This window comes from Nelusetta ayraudi, unplaced genomic scaffold (genome assembly GCF_046127955.1).
Source record: "Nelusetta ayraudi isolate G7.1 ecotype Tasmania unplaced genomic scaffold, CSIRO-AGI_Nayr_v1 ptg000001l, whole genome shotgun sequence".
Lineage (NCBI taxonomy): Eukaryota > Metazoa > Chordata > Actinopteri > Tetraodontiformes > Monacanthidae > Nelusetta > Nelusetta ayraudi.
The window spans coordinates 1,272,501-1,293,859 of NW_027466051.1; the positions used below are offsets into that span (position 1 = coordinate 1,272,501).

General features: G+C 47.0%; 1 protein-coding gene across 1 annotated transcript in view; it reads left to right on the forward strand.

Annotated features, from left to right (window-relative positions):
• The window catches only part of naaladl2 (N-acetylated alpha-linked acidic dipeptidase like 2), a 258,758-nt gene that overhangs the window by 179,250 nt on the left and 58,149 nt on the right, over window positions 1-21,359 (forward strand). Inside the window, exon 13 of the mRNA XM_076019958.1 lies at window positions 1,012-1,158. Within this exon, the coding sequence (XP_075876073.1) occupies window positions 1,012-1,158 (147 nt within the window). The remainder of the gene's footprint in view (window positions 1-1,011; window positions 1,159-21,359) is intronic.

The window sequence follows — 21,359 nt, forward strand, 5'->3', positions numbered from 1 at the left end:
AGACCAACTGGCCGCGTTCAGTGCGGATCACCCGAGGCAGAGGTTGCAGGCCGTGTGTGTGTGTGTGTGTGTGTAGTCTTAAGTGTGAATTCTGTCTGACTTTAAAACGTTTGTTGCTGAAGACAAATGACCCCGTTGGATTTTATGTTTTCAGACATGAGTCCATTTAGGAGAAAAACTAAATCTAAACTAAATGAAAGATCTCTGGTTTTATGTTCTGCCTGCCCAGTCAAGATTTCAATCTTGTTTATGTTTTTTTTTTTTTTTTGGGGGGGGTTTTGTTTTTTTTGGACGTCGGTCAAACACCTTGTGAGCAGCAAGACTGATATGAAGGAGAAAAAAAAGTTTAATTTCTGAGGTTGTGGTACAGACGGTGTGATCTGTTCACGGATGTATTAGAAGAACTGGATACCAGTCGAGCAACATGGCAGCCCGGCTATTTTTATCCAGTGGCCCCTCGAGGTACTGCACCCAAAAAACCCATACGGCTCAAAAAGAAACGGCTGTAAAACAGCTGACTGGACGACAGCAGTTCATAATAAATCTCTCTGGACTTTTAATCTTTCCAAAAAAATTAAGGGCAGAAAAAAAGTCCAGAAAATCGCCAGGAAAAAGTTTTATATTCCCATCGTGACATCACAGCGTCATACCTGCTGCTGTGTCCCGGCTCCTTCTGACGGACTGATGCATCCTGATGTAAAGCTTTTTTGTCGTCTGCGCTGAGTGAGCAACTAACTCCATTGAAATGAATGGAGCCGCCATGTTGGATCCCAGGGGCTTGGATCTGATCACGCGGCAACAGTGGCAACTGTGTCGGGGTTGGACAAAATGCTCGACATAAGAAACCCACCAAGACCAACTGCACCAACCGAGTAGAGCTTCAGCCCTGAACCTGGTCTCATGCTCAGAACACGTACTCCTCTTATTCCTCTCCTTGGTCTCCTCCTCACCTCTCTCTCTCTCTCTCTCTCTCTCTCTCTCTCTCTCTCTCTCTCTCTCTCTCTCTGGCAGAGGCAGCTACTCAGCTGTATCCGAGGAGGGAACTGCCCGGCACCGGCCGTCAGCTCGCTGCAGCTGCCCGGAGACGTCGGCTTCTTTGCCAACCAGCTGGCCGTGCCCGCGCTGGAGTTCGCCTTTGAGCAGACCAAGGCTGAGGAGGTAGAGCACGAGCAGCACCACCACCACTAGCTCCATCAGCACCACCAGCACCACCAACTCCACTTCCATTACTACCAACACCTTCAGCAACAACAACACCACCACCTCCTCCTCTACCATCAACACCACCACCACTGCCTTCACCACCAACCCCACCACCTCCTCCACCACCACCACCAACACCACCACCATCAACACCACCACCACTGCCTCCACCACCAACCCCACCACCTCCTCCACCACCATCAACACCACCACCACTGCCTCCACCACCATCACCACCACCTCCTCCACCACCAACACCACCACCTCCTCCACCACCATCAACACCACCACCACTGCCTCCACCACCAACCCCACCACCATCAACACCTCCACCACCATCATCACCACCACCTCCTCCACCACCAACACCACCACCTCCTCCACCACCATCAACACCACCACCACTGCCTCCACCACCAACCCCACCACCATCAACACCACCACCTCCTCCACCACCATCAACACCACCACCACTGCCTCCACCACCATCACCACCACCTCCTCCACCACCATCACTACCAGCACCTCCACCACCAACACCATCACCAACACCTCCAGCACCATCACAACCACCTCCTCCACCTCCACCACCATCACTACCAGCACCTCCACCACCAACACCTCCACCACCACCACCACCACCATCACCACCACCTCCTCCACCACCACCACCTCCTCCACCACCATCACTACCAGCACCTCCACCACCATCACCACCACCACCACCACTACCACCACCACCACCACCACCTCCTCCACCACCATCACTACCAGCACCTCCACCACCACCACTGCCTCCACCACCAACCCCACCACCATCAACACCTCCACCACCATCACAACCACCTCCTCCACCTCCACCACCATCACTACCAGCACCTCCACCACCAACACCATCACCAACACCTCCACCACCACCACCACCACCATCACCACCACCTCCTCCACCACCACCACCTCCTCCACCACCATCACTACCAGCACCTCCACCACCAACACCATCACCACCACCACCACCACTACCACCACCTCCTCCACCACCTCCTCCACCACCATCACTACCAGCACCTCCACCACCACCACTGCCTCCACCACCATCACCACCACCTCCTCCACCACCACCACCTCCTCCACCACCATCACTACCAGCACCTCCACCACCACCACTGCCTCCACCACCAACCCCACCACCATCAACACCTCCACCACCATCACCACCACCTCCTCCACCACCACCATCACCACCACCTCCTCCACCACCAACACCACCACCTCCTCCACCACCATCAACACCACCACCACTGCCTCCACCACCAACCCCACCACCATCAACACCTCCACCACCAACACCACCACCTCCTCCACCACCATCAACACCAGAACCACTGCCTCCACCACCATCACCACCACCTCCTCCACCACCACCATCACCACCACCTCCTCCACCACCATCACTACCAGCACCTCCACCACCAACACCATCACCAACACCTCCACCACCACCACCACCATCACCACCACCTCCTCCACCACCACCACCTCCTCCACCACCATCACTACCAGCACCTCCACCACCAACACCATCACCACCACCACCACCACTACCACCACCACCACCACCGATATGTCACTGCAGCTGTGTGCTAAATATACTTTTTAAATTTTATTTTATTTAACAAACCAAAACAGACAATCAACCAAACAAAAAACAGATGATAACAACATCTAAAGAATCTAACAAAAGACAAAAAGGGGTCAATTGGGTGGCTGATGGAATAGGCAAATGTAATAGAATTAAAACAACATAATATTAAAGAACATAATAAAGAATTAATTTGTAGAATTACCATACTGACAATTACAGTATATCAACAATAATGATCACAATTAGAATAATTGATATTAATATGAAAAACATGTTTTTAACATCAATAGAGTTTCAACCTCCCGTGTGATAGATATTAATTAAATGTCATCCAGCAGCCTCATTTACAGACCCACATTTACACACACACACACACACACACTTTAGGGAGCTGACAAATTATGCATACCCCAATTTTCCCCCATTAAAGATGTAGCTGTGACGTCAGTAGTAGCGGTGGCGGCGGCGCCCCCTGGGGTGAAAACTCCACGCCCACTCAGACTGGAGCCATTTTGCGGCTGCTGTGGAAACTTTGAGCTCATTAGTGGCTCAGTAGATGTTCATGATGTTTGTCTGGCCTTCAGGCTTTCCATCCGCACCACCAAGAAGTCAAGCGCTTCAGATTTACTAACGAAAAAAGTAAAAAATGTGTTGTTTTTTAATATATATTTGTAGATGCACTGGACTCTGTTGGTGGAAAGGTGGTGATCATGTGACCAGAGCAGTGGCTAAAGACATTTGTGAGTCTCAGGGTCACATGACCTGAGGTCTTAGAAGGGAAAGGTTCCTCAAAGGTGAATTTAAAGAACAAAGAAGAAGAAAAAGAAAGAAATTTAAAGAAAATACAACACCAAGGTCTGCTCTCTTTATTGACATAAACTACCAACAATAAATAAACGATGAAACAATTGTAACACAACCTGATACTCTAACATGTAGGTTTGCCCAATAACACACAATGCAAGACACTTTTATTGCTCATGCAGGCCAATATTGCAAAGCTTAAAATTTCATTTTTTATTTTCATTTTGCAGACAGGCTGTATATTCATTTTCAGAAAGCTCACATCCATCGATGCTGAAGATGGACTTGATGAATATTTATGCTCTCTGTGTGCTGCAGCCAGAAAAAAAACACTGTGCTCAACTTCCGTATCTCACCGAAATGGAATTTAAAGTGTATCTTGGTGGTTTCGGGAACGTTGTATCTCAGTTAAACGGGGCGGGTGGGGTGGGGGAGGGGCGGTCACATGACCTGCAGATTGGCTGACTGACTGACCTGCGCAGAGACAAGTGGAACGCAGCGGTTTGGCCGGCGCTCAGAGGCAGAGAGGAGAGAGGGGGCGAGCGAGTGGACAAAGTGAAGGAAAAAAAACACCAAGTGGCGTCTGCAGCGCCCCCTAGGGTTGGGATGATGTCAGCGATGTTGTGGATGGACCTTGATGTGGTCGTCGTGCTCGGACAAACAGACCCAAGAGAGCCGACTGACCTCCGCAAACAAGTTTCTAAAAGGGAAACAAACAGCCCAACACACACACACACATACGCACACACCACTAGGGGTCGCCGCCCTGCGGCCACGTGACAGAGCCCAGAGGTGAGCATCACTCGCTTCTCTCTCAGACTAAATGTGTGGGAGTTGACTCTGTCGTTGCTGTTGGCTGCAGAGCTGCAAGTGGAATCCTTCCACTTCCTGTTTGCTGGTCTCGGACCGCTGACCCTGGGATTCACTGTGGACTAGGGGGGATCCCTGGTCGGGTCCTGGGGCGACTGCACTCTGTTGCTGGTTACGAACAGCAGGCAGCAAAGTGCAGAAGAATTCTCAGCCTCACTGCCGCTGCCTTTGTCGCTCATCACCAGAATCTTGAGCATCCTTATCAATGTCCATGTCCTCCTCTTCATCCTCTGGCTCATGGTTCTCAAGCTGATCCTTACATGCTTCCTGAGCAGGCAGCAGGCTGTGTTTTTTGTGTTGAAGCTTTTCTTTTGAAGTTGTTGTTTTTCTGAGACAGCCGCCATCATTAGTTTAGATCCGTCCATCTCGATAACGACGCGCGGCTCCTCTCTTTATCTCCTGTTTCCTCCCTGCTAATCGAGTCATCTCAGTGCGTCGGCAAAAAACACCAAACAAATTTCCAACACCTTTGACACACTCAGACAGAGAGACAGACAGGCAGACAGACAGACAGACAGAAGGGAAACAATACATCCTCTAGCCCATAGGTGTCAAACTCTGGCCCGCGGACCAAATTTGTGCCATTATATTTGGCCCGCGAGGCAATACAAATTCTTTGCACTTGTGGTGCAACTTGTTTTTTTTTTTTTTTTAAATAGAAATCCCACAAAATTGCAATTTGTAGAAAAATTTTCCCTCGGCTTTAAACAAACGTTTCCCATGCAGCCAATCCAAGCGCGCATTAAAAAACAGCACATCTGCGGTGCCGCGCGACTGGATGTGACTGGATGGATGTGAGCCGAGGTCGTTTGCCATCTGCTGTTGTTGTCATTTCGACATCTGCAGCTCCAGCGCCAGACGGCGAGCAACAATCAAAACCCGAAGAGAAAAAAAAGTTAAATATTGTTTTATTTCATTTGCACATTTTTCCGACGACGGTTGTACAGTCTGCAGCGTGAACGGCCTTCGGCTCGCCCGTCTAATGGATGAGAGGCCGGTTGACGAGCTACACACGCACACACACACACACACACACACACACACACACACACACACACACATACACACACAGTCCATTTGTTCCTGCTGTTTGCATCCTCCAACCTTCATTTCCAGCTGTTTCACCCCGCACTAAAACCCGCCAAGTGGTCTCCCGCTAAGAGGCAGCCGACCGCTGTCGGCACCCCCGACTGTCCTGGGGGTGTGAAGGCATGATGAGAATGGATGAGAGGATTTACATTTATTTATTTATTTAAAATAATAATAATAATAATAATAATAATAATAATAATTTAAAAAAAATCCTTCATCCAGGTTCGGCCGATGGCAAGGAGCTGAAGATCTGCACGCACACATTTGAGAGGATATGCAAATGCCCCAGCAGAAACATCTCAGTGCAGGAAATTCCATCAGGACGGAGGATGAGCGAGGAGGGCGAAAGGCCAGTGGGGGAGGGGGAGGCGGCGTAGGGCGGCAGGTATGTGGGAGGAAATAGAGGTGAGGACGACGGCAGGCAGTGAGAGTAGGATTATAGGTCGAAAACATGAATGAATCATCAGCAGATTCCATGCAGGACCTCCGAACACATCAGCATCTGTCTCTCAACGACTCGCCCAGCGTGTTCAACTCACAACTCACGACTCACCCACTGTGTTAATCTCACTCTGATTGGTTGTTACTGCGTCGTTCGAAGTCAAAGAATTGGTTATTGAGACAAATGTTGATGAAAAATGAAAATGAAAAAAGCGTGTGTGAGCGCGAGCCAATGTGGCCGATCTCCACCACCTGTTGGCGCAGCAGTGTTCTCCATGCACTGCCTCAATTCCACCACTAGGTGTCGTTGTGGCCCCCTCCAGTTTCCTGGCAGCCGCCGGCAGGTGAACAGGAACGTGACTGTCGCGGCGCCATCATGCGTCTTCAGGTGATGCAGTGAGGCCGTATTGTTGCAGCCAAAGGGTGGCGCTGTTGGTGTTTCAGCTGGATCAGTTGGTTTCTCTGTACGATACGGTTGATTGTGCGAGTGTTAGCATCGGGTGGCGTCTGTTTAATGCTGTGTGTTGCTTCTTACACTGTATCAATGCGGGCGGGAGAGGTTGGTGGCTGTCGCTGCTGTTTTGTGCTGACAAACAGAAACGATGAGCTGAATTTCAAGAATTGAATTTTCATCCCCGCAAAAAAAAAAGAATCAAAGAGAATTTAAATGTCCACTCATCTTTATTTATTTTTTTTTTTTTCCATTTGTTGTTGTTGCTAACAGCTGAACGTCCTAACAACGGTAACGACGAAAGTCCCGGAGAAATGATGAAAAAGGCAGCAGCCGTAAACCAAAGCCTGGGCTGAATTCACTTATTTTCACTCCGGCTAACTTTCAGGTTCTCAAGTTTCGAGTTTTGCCGACCCGGACGTGGGGCTCCGAGTGTTTGTGTGTGTGTTGCCAGCGCTGCACGGCACATCGATGTAGTACCTATATATCAATACTACGTTTTAAATTTTCAGTATCGAAAAAATATCGATATATCGACATTTTTGACAACACCAGTTAGGAACACAAGAGTAAAAGTCAGAAGAAGCAGCAAAACACAATGTCAAAAGAAAAATCTACTTCACAGTGTGTGTGTGTGTGTGTTTGTGTGTGTGTGTGTTTGTGTTTGTGTTTTGGTGCTGTGTTGCACTAACTAGGATTTTAATTACATGTTTCATCATATTTGATCAGTGTAGTCAGAAAAAAAAAATCCATCTATTAAATAAATGCGGCAGTGCCCCCGCAAGACCGCAGCTTTATTACAGCAGCAGCAGGTCGTTACCGCCGCCGCTTCAGACTGATCACTTCTGCCACTGACGGACACTGAACGGGAGTGTTTGGCCATAAACAGGGCGACGGCTGAGAGAGTGTAAACTGGGTCAGGTCGTCCAGAGCGACTCCATTTCCTGCCACCGTATCATGACATCCTCCCATCATGCATCTTTCAGCAGTGCTAAGATAACGCGGCTTCATATTTCATGAGCCGAGCCACTTCTGGCTGCGCGTCATGCGCCGACACCTCCGACCTCGCCGTTTGTTCGCCTCGAGCTGTCACCTCGCCTGCGCAGCCCAGCTCGCTGGCTCGCTCACTCACTCACTCACTCACTCGCTCACTTCTTATTTCTGAGGAAATGGCAAAAGTTAGACAAATTAACATATGAAATATCTCCTCAAATGCATGTGTTGGGTAAATAAGGTCTGGATCTCAGACTCTCCTTTGAATGAAAAGAAGCAAAGACGTAAAAGGGAAAAACATTTTTTACGCACTGCCCACTAGGGGACAAAATGTGTAGTGAGATTTTTAGCATCAAGATGTTTCAATGAATATTGAAATGATTTGTAAACAGAGGCTGAAATGACTGAAAACAGCTTTCGTGTTCCACTGCGGAGAACATGAGTTGTGTCCGTAATCATGGATCTGTGAAACGGAACAATGGCCGTCACCCCAGTTTTTCCACTCTGCCTTTCTGGCAGTTGGGTTGCAGATGACATCATAGAGTTTAAAGGCCCAAGTGACAGTCATGTTGTGTTTACTGACACCTGTAACGGTAGTAATACTGGGTATGGCCAGTGGGTGGCCCACTAGGATGTGTAGCTAGAAAGACGGGAAGAAGAAGAAGAAGAAGAGTTGGAGACCTAAAAGTGTAAATGTATGTGCCTGGCTAAGAGAAGTGGAGTAAAGTTCTGAACAGTTGACCTGGCTCTTTTCTTGTGACTGAACCACACTACAAATTGGCGACGAGGATGAGCGCTTCTCTACCGAGCCCACCGCCCTTCCTTCCTCATGCGGGTGAACTGCCGATACCTTTTGAAACGTGGCAAAGGATTTTCGACAACTACGTGCTCGTTATTCATGCCAGAGGTGACGCATGGCCCGATGCAAGACGGCGCGCGGTGTTACTCCATTGCTTAGGTCCGGAAGGACAACGTCTTTTCTACACTTTGCCAGAACAAGGTACGACTTACGACGAGGCAATGTCCGCCCTCGAGAAGCACTTTGATCCAAAAGTAAATGTCGTAGCCAGCAGACACACTTTCAGACAACGCACTCAACGAGCGGACGAAACCGCATCACAGTACGTGGGCGGCTTTGAGAGCGTCAGCTTCTCAGTGTGGTTTTGGACAGATGCAGCATGAGATGATACGTGATCAACTGATTTCTAATTCTTATCTTACGGCAGTGAGAGACAAGTTGCTGCTCGAGGACGATCTCACGCTGGAGAGAGCCCTCGCGATCGCATGCCAGGTGGAGGCAGCGGTTAAAAATGCTACACTGCTTTCTTCACTTAAGACGGTCCCGACTGCGCCGGTACAAGCTGTCGGCGCATCAAAGGAGCGTTTCCGAGGACAAAGAGGTGCTCGACCCACTAAAGTCCCAGCTCCAGACCGCGGTAAAAAGTGGAACACAAACCAGCAGCAACGTAAGTGCTTCAGATGTGGCTCCAACAAGCACTTGGCAAATGACAAAAACTGTCCAGCTGCTTCAGTGAACTGCAATAAATGCGGTAAAAAGGGACATTTCGCCAAAGTATGTCAGTCCGCTGTTAGTGAAGTAAGAGAAGTTGTTGCTCCAGAACTTGCTGTATTGTGTGTGGATAATGTTAAACTTACTGCAGCAACCTATGACAAAATTACCTGCAAAGTCAATATTGAAGCTCCCGAAGGAAATTCTCATGTCCTTGAGTTAGTTGTGGATACTGGAGCGTCTGTGTCTATCCTTCCAGAGACAATGTACAGAAAATGTTTCGCAAACTGCTCACTCACTGAACCTCAAGTCAAACTGGTCACTTATTCTAAACGTGAGGTGCCTATTATCGGTTGCCTGCCAGCAACAGTAGCCATAGCAGAGCAAGACAGCAGAATTTCAGCCTCCTGCCATATTGTCAAAGCTGGATCACCTCTGCTGGGCCTGGACCTCATTAAAGCCCTAAATGTCAACATCACTGGAGGCAAGGTGGACTACAGTGCAGAGACTGATTCAAACATAGCTGCTAAAAACATACAGAACTCAGCACTGCAAATGGTTGATCTGGCTCCACCACAGCAGTTTGGATGTGTGAAAGGGTTCATTCACAAAGTACAAGTGAACAACAAAGTGCAGCCAGTACGTCAAAAGTTGAGACGCCTACCACTGAGCATACGTAAGGAGGTGTCAGTTGAGCTCAACCGCCTACTGCAAGCTGGCATCATAGAACGGGTGGATGCATTTGAATGGGTGAGTCCACTGGTTGTGGCACGGAGACATGGAGGAAAACCACGGCAGTGCGTGGACTTGCGTGAACCCAACAAGAGTGTAATAATGGACTGTTATCCTCTTCCTCATATGGAGGACATCTTTGCAGAGTTAGCTGGTGCTACACATTACAGCCAAATTGACCTGAGTTCTGCTTACCACCAACTACCCTTGCACCCTGACAGCCGAAATCTCACGGCGTTCATAACACATGATGGAGTTTTCAGGTTCACACGAGTTCCCTTTGGCCTGGCATCAGCGCCGTCTGCTTTCCAGAAGATGATGCAGACAATCCTCAAGGATTTGCCAGGAGTTCAAAGCTACTTGGAAGACATCATCATTTATGGTGACTCAAAGGAAATGCACGACCAACATCTACAAGCTGTTCTGCAGCGCCTGAGAGACGCTGGGCTCCAGATCAACTTTGACAAAAGTTCATTTGGTCAGACCAGCATTCCATTCCTCGGACATGTTGTTTCCAAAGATGGTCTGAGCCCGAGTCCAGATCACCTGACTGCTATTGCTGAAGCTCCTGCACCAAAAGACATAGCAGCGCTACGTTCTTTCCTGGGACTACTACTACTACTACTTCCTGGTTCAGCAAGTTTCTTCCGAACTATGCAACGCTGGTTGAACCACTGCGTCAGTTACTCAGAACAAACTCTCAGTCTGAATTGCAATGGGATGCAGCAGTGGACCAAAACTTCGCTTCGCTAAACTGAAAACAATGCTTCTTGAGAGTCCAGTACTTGCCATCTATAACCCAAAGCTTCCAACCTTCATCACGACAGATGCCTCAGACTATGGGTTAGGAGCTGTCCTGACACAACTACATTCAGACAATACTGAACACATTGTTGCCTTTGCTTCCCATACACTGTCAGCTGCCGAGAGGAAGTATGCCACAACTGAGAAAGAGGCCCTAGCCTGCGTGTGGGCTGTGGAACGATGGCGTACTTATGTGTGGGGGCACAGATTCACACTCAGAACTGACCATCAAGCTCTAACTACTCTTCTCAACACCAAAGGCATGAATAGAGCTGGCATGAGAATTGGTGGTCAGCGAGACTGATGTGTTTTCAATATGATGTGCAGTACCGCCCAGGTACAAAGAATGTCATGGCAGACTGCCTTTCACGTGTTCCCCTTGCTACTTCCAACAGTTCTACTGAAACTGAGCAAGAGCTACTGATGGAGATAGCTGAGATTTCTCCTCTCCTACTGGCACTACCACTTGCGGATTTCAAAGCTGAATGTGAGGACTGTCCTGACCTTACCAAACTGAGACAGGTCATTCAGTCTGGATGGCCTAAGGTGAAAAAGTCGCTTCCAACTGATGTGCAGCCATTCTTCCTGGTGCGACATGAACTTGCTGTTGAGGCGCCACTGATCTTCCGAGGAGCTCGCCTGGTGGTACCTAAATCTCTTCAACAGAAGATAGTGCAGCTGGCATATGAAGGTCACCAGGGTGTAGTTCGCACGAAACAACGCCTCAGGGAACTTTACTGGTGGCCACACATGGATGATTTAGTTCACAAAGCTTTGTCATCCTGCACAATCTGCCAGTCATGTGACAAAACGGCCGAAGGTCCTGCGGCCCCAATGCAGCCAGTGGAGTTTCCAGGGGGCCCCTTCCAGCATGTGGCTGTGGACATAGTCGGTCCATTTGAACGAGGGACCTATGACTGCAGATTTGCACTCATCGACTACTTCAGTAAATGGCCGGAGGTTGCCTTTACTTCATCTGCATCAACAGACACTGTCATAACATTCCTGGCTTCCATCTTCGCACGTGAAGGAAATCCCTGTGCCATTACAACCGATAATGGCCCCCAATTCACGTCCTCTGCCTTTGCTGACTTTCTCAAAGAGAGAAACATCGAGCACATCAGAACAAGTGTTTATCATCCTCAAGCGAATGGGTTGTCGAACGCTTTAACAGAGTGCTTAAGGACTGTATTCAAGCTGCTCAGCTCATGCGACAACTGGTGAATCCCCTTTCAAACTCCTGAGATGTCGACCGATGCGGACAAAACTGGATGTTCTGCCGCCCCCTAAAGACAGTGGGAAATATGATCATGTTGCGGTCAGAGTTGCCATTCAGCATGGAAAAAGCAAGCGCTACACGGACAAGAAACGAGGTGCGAAAGCTTCCAAGGTCACAGTCGGCGATAAAGTCCGGGTTTGCAAGCCTTTTCGTGTGGTGAAAGGAGAGAGACAGTACACTGACCCCATGTCTGTGGAGCAACAGACAGGACTGAGCACGTTCATATTGAGCGACGGGAAAAAATGGAACGCAGCTCGCCTTTCTCTCTGCCCAGAGGGTACAGAGGAAGCACAGAGAGCTGGTACTGTACACACCACTAGTCCAGCTAAAATCATTACAAGACAAACTGCTCAGAGAGACAGACAGAAACCAGCTTGGACAAAAGACTATATACTGAAATAGCGTCAAATCTTGTAAACCAAAGGTCGAGTTGATGAAGTGACAGTAATGTGAATTTCAGTTGCTACATTTTGATTTTGTGTCACATTTTCAGTTATTCTTATAAGGCAAGGTTATTTGAAATGCCTGAATTATGTTGGTTAGGTAAACTTGTGTGGTCGGATTGTATTTCATTGCTAACTGTGATACTTTACATGTATGCAGTATTGGTTTGAGTTCGGGAATACCTGACATCCACCTGACGTTATATAGAAAGTTATTATTTTGTTTGCCACTAACACTGTTAAAGTTGTATCGTTGGAAAAAACCTGACAGAATTGAGCGATTCAGCAAATGTAAAATGTTATGTTGTAATGTTACTTGGCAGAAGAAAATTACTAGTGTCACTTCAGCTAAAACCAATAGTTCATACAGAGAAGTATTATTTCTGAGTAACGGGAGAGATGTTGTGTTTACTGACACCTGTAACGGTAGTAATACTGGGTATGGCCAGTGGGTGGCCCATTAGGATGTTGAGCTAGAAAGACGGGAAGAAGAAGAAGAAGAGTTGGAGACCTAAAAGTGTAAATGTATGTGCCTGGCTAAGAGAAGTGGAGTAAAGTTTTGAACAGTTGACCTGGCTCTTTTCTTGTGACTGAACCACACTACAGGTCAGAAGTGAGGAAATACATCTCACATTGTCTCTAAATCTCGATTATATTTCACTTTATTATACAGCAAGTTTATGAAAAGGTTGGTCAGTTCTGCAACAATTTATTTGTTCAGTCATTTATTTTTTTTGCCAAAAGAGACATTTATTTATTGGTTTTTCTCTTTTTCTTTTTTCTTGAAGTGGAAAAGAAGACTTTGTTTCATTTGCGCTTGGCTTTGAGTTTAAACACCTCGGGGTCGCAACGTTCAGCCAGTGAAGCAGCCAATCACCTCTCAGAACCTCAAAAGAAATTGTCCCCAGGCGGAGGAAGAGAGGAAGAAGAACTGAGCTGCAGTTGAGCTGCTGTTTAGATTTGTTCATGTTTCTGTCACAGGAAGCTGTGTTAATTTCAATTAAACACTTGAATAATTATCAATTCAGCGTCTTTTTCCGCTAGCAAGTGATGCTGTCAGCGAAGTGAAGGTTGTTTTTTTTTTACTTTTGTTTGATGAGTTGGTCAAATCTGTGGAGATCCAGGGTTCAAAGGTCGGCGATTGTACTGCAGTAAGCCAACCGATGTGTCTGGTGATTCTTGGCCACCAGGTGGCCTCGGTGCAGGTCCAAACTGCTCGGTTTCCCTCTGCTGTGGTTGGCTGGTTGCTCGTTAATCCTGCCCCCTGGCCTCCTTGACTAATCCTGGTACTTCCTCTCGGCCTGGGCAGAGTTTTATCCACAGTCTGACCTGGAGCTGCTTCACATTTTTTGAAACCAAAAGCCAATTGAAAGCGCCGACAATCCAATTCTCCGTTAGAGAGACAGTAGCGCAACTCGGAAGGCAGCGCCCGCGATAAATGCCGCCATTTCCAACATTAAAAAAAAAAGGGGGGATTAATGTCGGCTGGCTAAGGCGGCAAAATCCTATTCAGGAAATTAAAAAAAGTAGGTAAACTGATTTAAAGGGTTCACTCCGAGTTATTAATCTTCATCACTCGTCCTTCTCGGCATGGCCGCCGCTTCCACGCCACTTTAATAGGATGTGAAAGCTTCCATCCGTCTCACATACACACACACACACACACACACGCACCCTGAACAGATGTTCAGCCCAATCAACTGGATTAGGGGGTTTAGTATCGGTATCAATTACCTCCTCACCAGCAGACGCTGCCAAAAGATTTTTGCCCGGCACAAACTCGCAGATTCGCTGAATCCGCCGGAGGGGAAGACAATCCAAAAGTAAAAAAAAAACAAAAAAACAGAGTGTTTTTTTTTTCGTGCCAGGTTTTGGCTCATGCACTGTGGGATGAATTTCATTTTAGGTGAAAACATTTCATTGCTTTAGTCCTCACACAAAGCTCTGCACACACACACACACGCACACACATCATAAAACCCCAAAACATTCACATTTAACTGGAATCTCAAAAATGCTGCCAAGTGGCAAAGAAAAAAACTCAACAATAAGGCATCGGAAAAAAAAAAAAAAAAAGAATAAAACCAAGAACTTTGAGATTTTTATTTTTCATGCCTGACTCCAGTGGATTCTCAAAACCTCTCCGCGTGTCCACACAGCAACTGAGTCTGCCCTGTGTTTGCAGCCTCCTGCTACAACTGCCACTGTGTTGGAAGGAGACTGCTCTCACACTCGCCTGCTCATTGGCACCCGCCCAGTCCAGAGATTGGTTTCTGCGCTCAGCGGCGCCACCTTGAGCTTGTGCTTGGTTTTGAAACTAAAGATTCCATATTTGGATGTATGTGTGGGTGGTTATGGAGGTGAGGGTGGTGATTGGAGAAGCATGTGCGACCCCCCCCGTCCCCACACACACACACACACACACACACACACACACACACACACACCAACACTCACCCACCTGCCAGTGCGCCCCCTGCTGCAGTTTGGCCATGCCCACAAATGTATGGCCGTTTTTACTCCAAATCAGACAAAATGTCCATTTAAGCCAATTGGCTGAAATTTTGTACCGGTGATTCAGACCAACAGAAACATTGTGACCAGTTTGTAACAGTGTGAATTCAAGGCTCCTCCCGCTTATTGACAGCCAGTCATTTTTTAGTCTTTTTGCAACCAATTTTTGGAGGCCCCTGCTGGCCAGATGATAGAATGCAGGTTGTCTGCTCTTCAGCGTTGGCCTCCTTTTTGGAACGTACTTAGTTATGTATTCATATGGCATTAAATCATGTCCGCAGGCGTCTCAAAGCGTTTTCAGAATCACAATCGAAGGAGAAACCAGCAACCGCGAGGGAGAACCAGACAGAAAACAGCACACGCACTTTGATGACTTTGCAGGGATTTTTTTTCTTTTTTTTGGTTTTGTGTAATACGTTTTCACAATGGCCGGCTCTGGTACATTTCCAGATTAATGGGAGTGTGCTAGCACTAGCGTACGGTCCTGGGTCACCCGGCAGGCCTCCTCCAGCCGTGCCGGGGTCCGGGAAGGTTCCGCCGCGCTGATGTGTGCTTCCTCTGCGGGAAGAGAAGGAAAGAGAAAGAAAAGGAAAAGAAAATCTGGCTGGGCTGGAAGCATCAGCCGCTCTTAACTCTCCTCTGAACCAGATGTAATGAAAATCTTTTAACTGGTTGACACTCGGTTAAATCAGCAGGCGGGGGGGTGAGGGGCTCTGAAATACACCCGGCCATTAAGTTGGGAATTGAATTAAGTGTCGAGCCAGTGCATTTGCATACAAATAAGATCTTATCGGCCGGTTTTACCCACAGAGATTTTATTATTTTGGTTTTTTATTCCTTTTTACGGCCGCGGTCAGCCTCAGTGGCCGGGTCAGCGCAGGAAGTTCCATCATGTTTAGATTTTTTGTTTGTTTTTTCCAAGTGAATTACCGGGGAAGAAAACACGGCCAGAGGTGTTGCAGCTCCATTTATCAGCTCATGCAGTGACTTTGGAATGATGTTTGGCTGTTGGTTGTGTTTTGTGTTTGTTTGTCTGTGGCGACGGACCACAGGCGTCCCAGCCAATCAGAGCCTCGCATTAGGCATGTTTTCTCTCTCTTTCTCTCTCTCTGTCACTCTCTCTCTCTCTCTCTCTCTCTCTCTCTGTCTGCCTGCATCACGTGATTGGCTGGCTGCATGTCTGTCCGTATTTTGTATTTTTGTGGGGGACTGAGCTGGATGGCCTCTGAACCTGCATTGCACCTGATACCTGCTGTTACTTCAAGGGAGGTGGGTGTCGACAAACGGAGGTGGCAACTGTAGTGATGAAAGAGAGGAGGAAGACTCAAAGAGGTAGAAGTGACAGAAAAAGTGAAAAAGTCTGGCTTTGCTTTTACAAACTGAACTCAGCTGGACTGAACATCTAGAGTTTCCAGCATACGTCAAATATAAAGTGGATAAAGTTACACAACAACAACAACAACATCCCCCAGAGGCAGAACATCCATCACAAAGTGTCGCAGCCACGCGTCCATTTAGCGATTTTCACAAGTGCAGAAGTAATGACAGAGTGCAGGAAACACCTGGTGAAGTGAAGGTGAAACAAAAATAAAGAGCTGCTCTCCTTTTGCAGTGTGTGCGTGTGTGTGTGTGTGTGTGTGTGTGTGTGTGTGTGTGTGTGTGTGTGTGACCTTGTCGCTTCAAGTTGGAGGACAGTTTTGAAGTGCAGCCTGGTCCATTTTTCAAAGTTTAATGATGTGTCTTTGCAAGAGAGAGCTGTCAATTACAGGTTGCCAAAGAGAGAGAGAGAGAGAGAGAGAGAGAGAAAAAATGATAGAAAATGTTCTGGAGGGCAAAAAAAACAACTTTGTTCCTGGCTATTTTGTTCTCACGGTCGGAACGTCAGGAAGTGACACTGTGTTTTGTTCACATGACAACCAGAGGCTGGATCGGTAGAATGTTGCAGGTCGGTTGCCAATGTGGTGATTAAATTCCATCTCACTCAAAGCCTCTTCAAAGTTGCTGTTGAACTCGGGAACTATGACCTTTGACCTGTAAAAAAAAAAAAAAACAGTAGGTGGAAGCCTTTGAATTTTTTTGTAAGTTGTTCGTTACACTCAGGAGAGAAACAGGATGGCCTTTGCATGTTTCCACCAATGGCTGTATAAAAAGTTGGGTAGAATTCCCAAACCAGCAATCTATCGCTTGACCTGTAATGTGAGTAAAGTCATTGGTAAAGTGAGTCTCAGAATTGTGCAGGGTCATATCCACTTCCTCACAGAGGTCTGGGTGTGCTCTGCCAACTGTTATTCCTAAAGGGCTTTCCCAAAGGACTAGATCTCCTACTCCTTTAATCTTTGTGGAGCGAGTCTTACCCCACGGTAGCTGATGAGAAGCTCAGCATGCTCTGGTCTGTGAAAGTCGTCCACATTGGTGTCAGGGAAGAACTTCTTGAGTTGTTGTGCCTTGATTACTCGATGCCCTTTTACAATTCCATTCAACCCATAAGAGATCAGCTCATGCGCTCTCTCTGCGCCTCATATTATCTCATCCACACTGTCAAGGAGTTGGAACTTTTTTACCTCCATTGAGCCGGTCAGCTCTCCCGGCTTTTGTAGGCTCTCCTAGTCCCTCCCAGTCCTCTTAAACCCACTGAATTTAGATAGAGGGGTTGACTTTATTCTCATCACTGGTTGTGGAACTGGCATCGGTTGAGGTGGTTGAGACTCTCTTCCTCTTCTTTCCTCTTCTGCAATTCTTTGTGCAGTGAGGAATTCTGGCCTCGAGGTTGCTGCCGAATGCCCTCAAGTCTTTTAAACTGCTTTCCTTGTCTGTTGCCTGGTCATGTGGGATCCATTTTTCCCAATCTTTCAGGCTTGAAATTGCATCATTAATTAACTTCTTCGCTCCTTTCAGTTGCAGTTCAAAACCATCTCTATTGATAGCAGTAATGGGGTTTGCGTGGGCTCTCTCACAGGCTTTTCCTGCTTCTTGGATTGCAGAGTCTATCTCCTCTTTGCCATACCTTGCCCAGAGTTTGAATTGGACTGCTTCACTGATTTCATCCAGGCTTACGTGACACTCCTCTATTGTCCTTTCAAACTCAGTCTGCAGGTCCTTGCCAAGCTTGACTTCTTCACCCTCCTCGCTTACAGCTTCAGTGTCTGCGAGTAGGCCAGCCGTGTAGTCACCATTTGTATCGTTGAAATTTCTTGACAGGGAACTGAGCTTGCTGAATTCCTCTTGCAGTTCATGCTTGATCATGTCATCTGCAGCTCTGATCAGGTAGTTTGCTTGCTTGGTGAAAGCAGCTTTAGCTAAGATCCTCTCTTGCTTCTGTTGCTTGACTCTGTTCCCAGGATTTTCCATTCAACTCCTCCTTTGCGTGGACAGCTTGACTTCAGGCCTCTGATCCCTGTCCTCACTGCCACGCTGGTATTTAACTGTCAAGTTTTGTGTGTTTTACTTTACGGTCAACCACAACTCTGCCCAAACCTGAAAAAACAGCTTGCTCAACCCACCCTTAAGGACGCAAAGGACCACTCGATTCTCATTCCTTGATTTTTTTAAATCTCTTTTTATTTTCTTGAAGATGATTGGAAAATGATAGAATAGGTTGAAAACCAGTTGCGTCTGGGAGATGAATACCAGTTGTAGCTGTATTGTCCTTTTACCAGCATGTGAAAGAGTTCACTGGGCTCCTTCCCGAACATTCCATTGTACCTTCTTCCTGTGAGGCTCCTCCTGTGGAACATCCTGAGGCTCAGGCTTAACCAAATTGTGTGGTTGTCCCCTACAGGTTTGGGGTGCATCCCGGGAATGTGTGTGTCTGTCCTATGCGTTTTCTATTTATTTGAATTAGGTTTTGACACAACGATTATAATAATCAAAATCATAATCATTACAATAATTACATTCTAGAAGTAAAAATATCACTAATTGCTTCCTCATGCCGGCGGTTTAACATTTACAGAAAGATAAAAACGGGATTTTGCTAATTAGCAGCTGAGTCTCACGACTAATTACCAATAAAATGATGAAGCGCTGTGTGTTGAAAACAGCTCGCAAAGAAAGAAAAGATTCTCCACCTGGGTTGGATGAACAAACAAATGCTGATCTGATCTCACCGGTGGAGCAGCCGCCTGAGTGGGAAAATAAAAAGAAGAAAACATTTCTGCTTTTACATTTTCATCACGGAGTGTTTTTTGTTTGTTTGTTTTTTTTTTGGGGGGGGGGTTGGTTTTTTTGTCCTCCCCCGCCCCCCACCCGCCGTCAGTCACGTCCCCGGGTTAAACTCCTGACGGCCGCTCGCCGTTCTGAACCAGTGAACCGCGGCTTGATGCTGCAGCCAATCACAGTGCAGCCGGTCAACAAACAGAGGTGTCGGAGGGAGAAGCGATGTGAGAGCGAAGCTAATTTTGGCTCTCGCTCTCGCTAGGGGGTTGTTTGAGGGGGAGAGGGGGGCTTGACGGGAAATATCATATTTCCACGCCATCACGTTGTGTTGACAGCAGTCCCTTTTTATTTCCAGTGGGGTGAGGATGGTGAGCGCTGTCCGGCCAGCGTGCTCCATTTATCATTATGTGTGTGTTGCCAACTCCTCCAAAAACTCAGCTAGAGGTTTTTTTTCCCTCTGATTTGCTGCTAAATCAGCCGTTATGTTGGAGGGCCGCTTTGTCCCTCTGGTTTTTCATGCACTGGAACCGTCAACATTTTTCTATAACAACCCCCTCTCCCCATCCCACTCCCGCAAAAAAAAAAAAAAAAAAAAAATGTGTGTAAAATGTGTGGGAACAGTTTGTTTAATCCTGCTCAAAGGGGGGGAAATGACAAAAGTAAGAATGTGAGCATTGTTGTTTTATTTTGTCTGTGTGTGTGTGTGTGTGTGTGTACGTGCGTGGGTGCACGCGTGCGTGCATGCGTGCGTGTGTGTGTGTTTGCCAAAGCTGGCATGTGTCTGGTGCCTCTGGTGCCTCTTCACGCCTCCTCGGCAGCAGCCATTGATCTTCACGGCTGCAACTGTGATACTGAGACCAACAAGTCGTTTTTCTTTTGTTACTTGAGACCTTGGGCCAGATGCACAAAGAATGGAGCACAGCGGTCAATTGCAGCGCGTTTTTTGCGGCAACTTTGCGGCCGTAATCTCCACCACCTTTGCATTGTGTCCACAAAGGTTTTTGCGCTAATAATGTGCGTGTGCAAAAAAATGCCCAGAAATGCGGCACCTAAGGAGTCAAAAATGCGTTAACATTAACGTAAGTGCACACCTCTATTACATGAAGTTGAATTTCTGACAGAATACTTTATTTCTGTTGTCAAATAACATGCGCATTGGCTTTCTCCCAAACTCACGCCAAGAAAGAGACAGTCCGTAGAAGTATAACATGTTCGCCCCATACTAACAGCAACACGGACATTGAATTTTTTTTATTTTTTTATTTAACATGAACAGTGGAACACATACAAAACTGACCACACGTCAGGAATGTTACAGTATGAATATCCGAACCTTTGAATAATTTTGATCAGTCTGATTTCACAAAGAGAAACTCTAGCGCTCCTGAGCGCTCTGGGCATTACGACCGCGGACATACTCGGAAGGCAGTCAAGGCGCGTCAGTATATTTATCTATGTACTTCACTGTGTTATATATTTTACAGTGACCGCCACCTGAGTGTGATTTGTAGCTGTTTAGTGGCTGATCTGATCAATGAAGTGCAGGTTTCAAGTGTCAGTGAACTTGTAACTCATCAATGTTTGTTTGTGTGTATGATATCTTTTTCTGTATACACACGCCTCATCATCAGAGAGAGTCGCTCTGACGCCAGAAATACTTTGTCGGACGAAACTGCGCATGGTTTTGGCTGGCGGTGTTTACGTCAAATTATGAGTGGACGTGAGAGAAAACTCTCTGTGGATATGGCGCTGTTTCGAATGAGGCATATTTGCATAGAAGGGGGCGGTCATTTTGCGCACAATGACTAATCTAAATACACTCAAATGAGTCTGGCGCAGCCCTGCCGCTACCTGCATTTTCCGCCGCTTTTCACGTTTACTTCCGCTCTGTGGATGGGACGCTTTTGGTGCTATTTACACCGATTTTCTGGCACAAAAGCCGGGCAATCGCTTTGTGGATCTGGACCTTTGTGTTCAAGTGAAAATTCCTGATTGTCGTCGAAGGGTCCAGTGTTTAAAATCTGGCCAGATTCATGATATTTTTTTTTAAATTATTATTATTTGGGTAAAATGTTAATATACTGTCCATGAATACATTAAGAATAGTGTATACTCGCAGTGCAATGGTTCATATATATATACAGTATATATTCATACACCTATACACAAACGAGAACACACATATTCTCCCAGTTAGTTGCTACCTTGCACGTGTTCTCAAATAAACAACCAAAGAAGAAGAGGGTGGATGGCATGTGCGCAGACCACCGTAGTTCACTAGCAAGCTCAGGAGAGGGAGGGGGAGCGAAACAGCACTGCAATCTAAAATCTACACACTTGATGTTGCTGTTTCTTCTCAAAACCTACCAAATATTACTGTACCTATGGTCATCATTTGTATGCGGTTGTGCGATACTCGTGAC